The sequence below is a fragment of the Macaca thibetana genome, chromosome 7 (genome assembly GCF_024542745.1).
Source record: "Macaca thibetana thibetana isolate TM-01 chromosome 7, ASM2454274v1, whole genome shotgun sequence".
Taxonomy (NCBI): domain Eukaryota; kingdom Metazoa; phylum Chordata; class Mammalia; order Primates; family Cercopithecidae; genus Macaca; species Macaca thibetana.
The window spans coordinates 84697933-84706785 of record NC_065584.1 but is presented as its reverse complement, the minus strand read 5'-3'; the positions used below and the strand labels follow the sequence as shown (position 1 = coordinate 84706785).

Sequence of the window (8853 nt, the reverse complement as noted above, 5' to 3'; positions counted from 1 at the left end):
AGGCTCCCAGGAGCTCTGTTTCTTGGGACCATGCTGCCTGTGAGGTTAGAAGGCAGGGCTGAAGGGAGGAGCTAGGCTTTATCTTAGGGTGCAGCCCTAACCTCAGATGGTGACAGAGCTGCAGCCAGCAGGGGTTTTGCAAACCGTCCCGATTGCAGCAGGCCAGCAGTCTCGCTGGGGACGAGCGGGTGGGGCCTGAGCTTATCTCCTGAGTACAGTCCTAACCTCAGATGGTGACAAAGCGGGAGCTAGAAGGCGTTTTGCAAACCGTCCCGATTGCAGCAAGGTTGGATAGCCTGGCCAGGGGTGACAGTGCTAGGTGTGGGAGCGGGGCAATAGGGGCTTGGACAGTTTAGGACTCCAGGGTGAAGCTTAGCTCATGGGGCATAGGGGATGGATCCATTCGACGTGTGGCTTGCCTCTACCTACCCCCAGAGCCCTGTTTCTTCTAAAAGGGAAGCAAATCTAAGGGAAAAATCTAGTCTGTCCCTGGACCTAAAATAAATAAATAATAAAAGAGAAGCTCTGTCCCTGGACCTAAAATAAATAAATAATAAAAGAGAAGCAAGAGGCTGCAGCTCTGTGGCGGGTCTCTCTCTATCAGGAAGCCTGCCCCTTCCCAGGCCCTGGGACCTTTCCACTGCTTTCTGAAGTCAGAACTGATGGCCATTTTGGTAAAGTTAAGTTGCAGCCATTTTCCTCTGAAAACCCCCAGCCTCTCCCCTTGGGGAGAATTTCTCATGTGCCACTGAGGTTTTCTGAGGCTAGGCCAGGCCTGGTTATGGAAGCAGCTGACAGAGGCCAACCAGGGGTTCTGTCCAGCTTGGACTACTCCCATTTTGGAGCAGCCCATGCTGAGTCTTGGGAGGAGGGGTCTGCCTGCGGGGGGCTGGTGAGGGTGACGGGAAGTGACTGGCCTGTCTGAGAGGAGACGCACAGGCCCTCAGCCAGCCCTGCCTGTTGTTGCCTCAGTGTCTCCTGAACAGCCCCCTTCATCCCATAGTCCCCTCACTGGCTTGGAGCAGGGTAGGGGGTGGAGGTGAAGAGGCCCCTTTCCACCCACAACCCCAACCGGGATCTTGCAACACTGGGATGGGGGCCCTGGGGGCCCAGACATGTGGCAATCTGTGTAGAGGGGTGGGGAGGTGTGCACCGAGCAGGGGGGTGGGGGCAGCTTTCACAAGCCACCACCGCTGCTGACTGACCTTGGCAGACTCACCTTGGGCAGCTTCCTCCCTCTGCAGTGTCTCCCCACTGTCTGCCTTCTCCTCTGCAGCTTCCCTGTGGCCTAAGATCCTGTCTCTCAGCTCAGGATTCTCATTCTGCTCCCCAGTTCTGCTCCAGAAAGAAAAGTGGGCCTGAGCTGTGGGTGCTGAAGCAATAGGACTGCTTGTGTGTGCTGTTTGGACCTTGATTTGCTGGTTTTCACCGGTCCTGGTGCATTTCCCCAGGCAGGGTTTGGCTAACTGCCCTTCCCCGGGCTCCTTTCTATCATCTCCTTCCCCAGTGGTGACAGCCTTACTGTGGTGAAGGTGACAGGAGGACCAAGGGGCAGGGAAGCTGAATCCAGGGGCAGAGAGAACCCTGCTCTCCACCTCCCCCAGCTTCTTAGGTACCATCCTTCTTGACAGAGGGAATGAAAATAGTCATTTGCAACCCCTGGAGCCCCATTCTGGAGGGAAGGTGCATCTTTTTCTTACTTATCCTCTCCTTCCTTCTTTCATTCAGCATCCACTCCTGGCTTCCTTTTTCTTGGTCACCTTAGGGCTTTTGCATTTACCCTTCCCTCTGTTCACCCTTACTCTCAAGACATACCTGCCTCCTTCTCAAATTTTTTCAAGTTTCAGTTGAAATGTCATTTCCTCAGAGAGACCTTTCCTGGCCACCCCAGCTAAAATAGCCTCCCTATCTGTTGGTTTATTTGGTTTCCCCAATGGGCTATTCGAATTGAGTAAGCAGGAGAAGTTAATTAAGGTGCTTTATGAAGATGTGAACCAATAGTATCCGGGGAAAGTTCCTGGAGTGGTGAAGTCCCCTGGGCTAGCCCAGTATGGGGGCCTGAGGGCCTGGAATCCTCTGGGAGGGATTGTGGAGAGCGCCGGTCAGCAGGGGGCTCCCATCACTCTCCTCCTGCCAGTCTCACCCGCACCCCCTGAGAAGCTGGTTGATGTAGGGAGGCATCCACCTGGGGACTGTGTAGGGTGATGAAGGGTGGAGAGGGTTCTGGAGGGACAAAGGAAGACATTCAACACACTTGTTTATTGACTTTTTCTTCCTACTCCTGCTGAGAACTTGTCTCATTTCCAGAAAAGATACTCAACAAATACTTGTTGAGTAAGTTATGTTGGCCAAAACCAATTGAGGTCAGATGGAAAGCCTCCTTCAGGAATTGTGCCCTCTGGCTCTGACTCATCCCCCTGGAATATGATCTGACGCAAAGGATTGGGATGTGTTCAGCTGCTGCACGTCATGCTGGGATCGCAGTGGGGAGATGGGGATGTGACTCCTCCAGACTGGGTACCAGTCAGGAAGGCTCCACTAGGCACCGGCCCTGAGGACCTGACGGGGTGAGTGGGGGCCTGAGAGGAGATACAATTCAGAGCTGTGGGAACGAAGCCTGGGCTTGATGCTGAAGCAAGCCAGGTCCCATCACCCAGAACCTTGAAAGTACGTCAAGGGACAGTGGTCTTGAGCTGAGAGGAGGAAATCCGGAGGTTGAGTCATTTACCATGTTCTGTACAAACCTGCCTTATGCAACCTATCCCCCTGGGCTGAAAGGAAGGTGTGAGGATTCTCCCAGGTGCCCACAGAGACTGGTACCTCCCCTCCTTCCAAACTCAGGAAGCTCCCATCAGTCCCTACACTGAAGGTTCAGCTCTGTCCCTCCAAACCAGACCTGGGGCACGGGCCTCCAGGACACAGAGGTAGGAGAGATGGTGCCCGAGAGACACAGGGGCAAAAGCAGGAAAAGGACTGAGTCCTGGGCAAGATAGACATGTCACACACAGATGCCCGAGGTGTGGGAGGGCTCTACTGCTGGAGATTTGAAGAAGGGAGAGAGATCTGGGATGATCCAGACACCAGTCTCTTGCCCTCTCAGAAAATTATTCCTTGATGTCTGACTCAGGCTTTCCCAGCACTGGCCTAGGAGAGACTTTAACAAGTCCTTAATCTGTCCCTGGCTCCCTGATACTGTTGAGCACTGTTCTTTACTGAATGTGATTCATGTGACACTCAAACTGAGTATCCGTGAGGAGAGTGTCGCACGGAGTAGAGAGAGAGGTACCATGTACCGAGGCAGCAAAGGGACTCAGTGAGTGTCAGGAGAAGCCTCTTACCCCCTCTGGCCCTCAACTGCTTTATCTATAAAATGTGGCTCACCCTATCTTGCTGGTCTGAGGGCAGAGCCGATGATCTCTTGAGGTCTCTTCCAGCACATCTTGAGATCTGTGATTTTATGGAGCTAATTTTGGTTCTGCCTCTAAACAATTGTGTGACTCCAGGTAAGTCCCTTCCCCTCTTTGCGGCCTGTTTTCTTACCTACAAAATGAGTTTAGATGAGATCTCCGAGGTCCTTTCAGTTCCAGCAAAATGGAGGAATCATCATAAATATGCTTATTACATGCAAAGTTTTCTTTTTCTATGAATATAACACTACAGAGTGGGTACGAATATTGCTACCATTTTGCAGATGAGGAAACCGAGGCACAGAGAGAAGTAATGGCTGAAGGCTCACAGCTAGTAAGTAGCAGAGTATGATTCAAACTGAGGCTCTTGCCGGGCGCGGTGGCTCAAGCCTGTAATCCCAGCACTTTGGGAGGCCGAGACGGGCGGATCACGAGTTCAGGAGATCGAGACCATCCTGGCTAACACAGTGAAACCCTGTCTCTACTAAAATACAAAAAAAATTAGCCGGGCGAGGTGGCGGGCGCCTGTAGTCCCAGCTACTCGGGAGGCTGAGGCAGGAGAATGGCGTGAACCCGGGAGGCGGGGCTTGCAGTGAGCTGAGATCCGGCCACTGCACTCCAGCCTGGGGGACAGAGCCAGACTCTGTCTCAAAACAAACAAACAAACAAACAAACAAACAAACAAACTGAGGCTCTTAATTACTGTACCATCTGTCTCTTAGGCTGGAGTCCAATGCCAAAGAAAATGCTGCTTTGAGTGAGGGGTGTCCCTGGCACAGGCAGATTGTCATCCTCCTTCTCATTACCAGTGTTCTCATACACAAATCCGCTTTCCAGGTCTCTCCCAACTGATTCCTGTCCCATGCACTCAATTCTCAAGCTTTACGGAACTGGAGCCCCAGGGATGAGGGACAAAGGATGGAAATGAGTAGGTGGGAGCAGCATTGGGAGGGTGTCCATCTGGTAGACTGAGGCATCGGAACTGGAGAGAAGAGATGGCAGGCTGGATCAAGGGACCATAAATATGGCAGAGCCATCAGGAATTTTCCCGTGGTCACCTGGGGCAGGAGCTCCCAGACCTATACTTCGAGGTGAGAGAGGGTGGACCTGGGAGCCGCAGGCCTGGGCATGAAGGACTGTGTGGTGCCAGGATCTCCCTACAAGCTACAGATCTTTGTTAGCAGAGCATACAAAGGTTGCTCCAGGTCCTGCAGGGGGCGGGGATGTGCCTTCAGATCACAGAAGCGGGTGATGGGGATGTCAGGGAGAGAAAAGCAGAGTGGCAGATACATGGTCTGGTTGTGTAGCATGTAGGGGGCTGGCTGTGGACAGCATGTCTGTGTTTCCACATGTCCATTTGGATATGGAAACAAGAGGTGCAGACCTAGCCACATGCATCCTCTGTCCCCAGGGTCCTCCATCACACACACACACACACACACACACACACACACACACACACACACACAGAGCCAACAGTCCCAACACCCAGTCACAGTGCAACTTTATTCAGCCACATAATCATTATGCTGGGTCCTGCCCTTCCTTGCCACCCGGTTGCCATTTATCCATGGTCTATGTCTCAGGGTTCTAGGCCCCCAGCAGGATGGGGGTTCGCAGAGTCAGGCCGTGCCACGGAGCCTGGTGCCCAAAGTCCACCAGCCAGACTCAGCTGCAGCCCCCCACGCCCTTGATGAGGTTGGCCGCCTCAGGGATCTGGCGGAAGAGGTTGCGGAGGGTGTCTAGCTCCTGGGTGAGCTGCTCCACGCGGCTGCGGAGGCGCTCGTTCTCTGCCATGTACTCCAGCACCTTCTGCTGCGTCTCCAAAATGCGCCTCTTGGCCTTGTCCCGGCTCTTGCGCACGGCGATGTTGTTGCGCTCCCGCCTCAGCCGGTACTCAAGGCTATCTTTGTTCACTGCCTTCTTGCCCTTGTGTAAGGGGCCAGCGGGGGAGGGCGCCTTCAGGAGGGGACTGCAGGGCGGTGCGGCAGTGGCCAAAGGGGCCTGGAGGGGAAGGCACGGAGAGACGGAGAGGTGAGGGCTGGCCAGGAGGCAGAGCGAAGGCGGGACGGGAATCTCTGCAGCCAGGGCACACTTGCTGCATCGAAGGAATACAGGACTCAGAGCCAGCTCCTGTCTCTCAGGTCAAAACTATCACCACCCTGCTTCTGGGAGATGGTGACCCAGATGCACAGGGTTCTCTGCTTGAGACCAAAACTCCCTTTCATGTCCTCACACTTTCTTTCTTTCTTCTTTTTTGTAAAGATGGAGCCTTGCTATGTTGCCCAGGCTGGTCTCCAACTCCTGGCCTTAAGCGACCGTCCTGCTTTGGCCTCGCAAAGCGCTGGGATTACAGGCATGAGCCGCTGCACCCAGCCAATGTTCTCACACTTTCTGAGTGCACTTTCCCTCAATCTGTCTTGAGTCTCCTGTTCTATGACCAGCAGACATTTCTTACAGAAGCAGGCGGCAGAGAAACAAGAGGAGGGGGCATGGTGAGCAGCAGAGAGGCTGGTGGTGGGGGGCCTGAGATCAAGGTAGGCCAGCTTGCCGCAGGGTCTTTGGGACATGGTGGGGATTCAGGGTGGGAATGAATTCACAGAGAAGGAAAGGGAGGTCATGGTGCGGTGTGAGCACAGAGGACTGTGGGTTGGGTCCATTTCACAGAGCAACACCAAGCACAGACTCAGCAGCGTGAGCAGGGGCACAGGGTCCTGTCCACACCAGCCTCTCCAGCCCGGGGCAGGAGGGAGGAGGGCTGACCTGCTCTTACCTTGAGAACGCGCAGAGGCTGGCCGGGTGCTGCCAGGGTTGGGGGCAGGTGCATGGCTGTCTGCCCACAGTGTGCCACTTGGTACTGCAGGGGATTGTAGCCGCCTCGGCTGGCAGCTCGGCTGCCCTCTGGCCCCCGGGGCTCCTCCTTCACCGCCACAGCCCTGGGGTCGTAGCTCCCTGGGTTGCTGTAGATGCCAGGCCCCAGCGCCTTCCTGTCTGGGCCGAAGGTATGTGGAGGGTAGGCAAAGGGCCGAGGGTCAGGCGGCAAGTAGTGGGGGAAGGCAGGGGTTCCGGGGCCCTTGAGGCCTCTGGCCTCAGGCGCTGGCTTCACCGCAAAGAGATCGGAGAGAAGCTGCTCTTCCCCAGACTCGATGTAGGCAGAGAGGTCAATGGAGGCCTCATGCTCACACATGTCCCCCAGATCCCCGGGCCCAGCTCGGCCCCCTGAGAACTCAAGTGGCTGCTGGCCGCCCCGGGGCTCACACTCGTAGTAGGTCCCGTGGGACATGGCCGGCCCGCCCCCTCGGCTCCCCGCCCCCACCTGCTCTTGAGGCACCCCTTGGGGTGCTCGGGTTGCCCTCTCTCTACCTCCTCCTGACCTGGGCCTGCCCTCTCTCGATCTCCTGCCCTAGACCTGCCCTCTGCAGTCTCCTCTGTCACCCACTCCTGTGTGGCCTCTCTCCCCCCTCTGCTCTGCTTCCTTTTCCTTCCTCTGTAGTCAATGCCTCTCTTCTCTTCCCTTTTTTCCCCTCTCTCCCCTTGGGGTGACTCAGGGAGGGGCAGGACACACCCCAGAGGGAGAGATGTAAGCCTTAGAGAAAGGCGACTCCTGGCCTATTCAGCAGTTGGGGACACTCCTTGGTCAGGGTCCAAGCCAGGGTTCTGGAGATGCCAGAAGCTGATGCTTCTGGGAATGCCTGTCCACTCCCTCCTGAGCCCAGGGGACTCCAAATCCTCACCAAGGGCAACACCCTACTCTGAGCGTCCTCCTCCCTCCAACTGTGAAAAAGTTCTACGCAGAATGAGGTTCCAGGTTAGAGTGAAGAAAGCCCTCTTCCAGTGCCGACCCTCAGTTGGGTCTCAGCTCCTCCCTTGACATGCCTTCCTGTGGCTCTCCGCTGATGCTGGGCTCCACCTACTCCCAAGAGACAGTTTCTTTTGTGGCCTCACCTCCCAGAGCATTCTCTGAGTGTAGGCCAGGGTTTTGTTTTGTTTTGGTTTGTTTTTGAGGGGTCTGGGGAGTAGTGATAGGTCCTAGGAACAAGCTATACATGGGAGCCTGCATGGTGCTGGAGAGAGTACGCTCATTTGCTAGGTTTTTGCACAGGGGCTGTGCAATAGCCCAAATATGAGTATGTTTCCAGCCCCAGCTACCTGTAGCAGCCTGGCACAGTTCCTAACTCCCTGGGCTTGGTTGAAGCACCTGGTCAGGACTTGGGCCTTGCACTGCAGGCCCAGGCAGGCTGCTGCCCTTGGAATAGACAGCCATAATCCTCCGGTGGCTCCAGCACTTCTCTCTTCCAGCTGTTCTCTGCTGCAAGAGGCTCAGGCTGGCGCTTTGCCCCTCACCCTGGGCCTGAGGCTCTGCCTCTGGTTTCCTGTGCCCTGGGCTGCAGGGCTCAGGAGCTTGCTGCAGCTCGTTTGCTGTCTTTCCTTTTGCATGGCCGCTCTCTGATCTCCAATGCGTGTCTCTTGGGTCTACTTCCTCTTGTGAGGTTTGAGAAGCCTCTTATGTCATCACCTCTTCCTGGGGCTCTGTTTTAGGGTCTCCAGGAGAAGCCCATGGCTCTCTATCTGCAATTCTTGGTTCTGTGCTGGCTCTCCTCTTCCCTTTTCTCTTTCCTTTGGGAACTCCCAACTGCCTCCTTTCAGAGACACCTGCTCAGGTCCTGCTTTTACCTGTTGAATTTCATCTCCAAAAGGTCCAGCGGGGGGGGGTGGGGGTGGGGGGGAGGAAAGGGCACATAGAAATGTTACTGTCTCTTTTATGACCAGCAAGTACTCTGGGTGCCCCAGGGGGGCCAGAAGTTTTTGTAAGTTGGGCCAAACAAGGGCTGGGTCACTGTGAGTGGGCCCCAGTGGGACAAGTGCAGAGAGGATGTGTGTGGCATTGAACATTAAAATTTTAAAAATGTGTATTCTGGTTAGCATATTCCTTCCATCCTCCCTACCCCAACACCTACCCTAGATGCTGTCTGTGCATGACTTGAGACACAGCCAGATATGCTTTCTCTGAAAGCACAGTGACCTGGTATGAGGAGATCTGTGTGCATCCCAGAGACAGATGTCAGGAATTAGGGAGATTTCTCCATTTCAAAGCTGAGCTCTCAGTTTGGTGGCAGTGCTTCTGTTGACCACCAGGTGGCAATATTGGCCCCAATATTTCGGACTTGGAGGGCTGCTGTGGTCCGGACTCAGGTGGACAGCAGAGGGCAGCCTCTCACAGCTCTGGCTCTCAGCAAGCTCCTGCGGGGGTTCTGGAAGGAGGAAGAGGAGACCTGGCTGGGATGGGGTCTTGCAGTGCAGTTCTAGGGAGAATAAGCAGCTTGCAAGTCCTGCGTCCAGGGCCTTGTCTCCATGAGGAGAAATTCTGTCCCCTCCGCTACTTTGAAATAATGATAATGAATAGGCCTTGTGCTTTCTGATAAATTAATGCTTTTTCAATCCTTGA

At 54.9% G+C, this 8853-nt stretch overlaps 1 protein-coding gene across 1 annotated transcript; it reads right to left on the bottom strand.

Annotated features, from left to right (window-relative positions):
* Positions 1–4894: 4894 nt before the first annotated feature.
* Positions 4895–7236, bottom strand: CEBPE (CCAAT enhancer binding protein epsilon). Its single transcript, XM_050796452.1, has 2 exons — positions 6181–7236; positions 4895–5411 (listed from the first exon to the last, which is right to left on the bottom strand). Exons 1-2 carry the CDS (start codon positions 6688–6690, stop codon positions 5076–5078), a joined length of 846 nt encoding a protein of 281 aa, XP_050652409.1. The 5' UTR covers positions 6691–7236; the 3' UTR covers positions 4895–5075.
* Positions 7237–8853: the final 1617 nt, after the last annotated feature.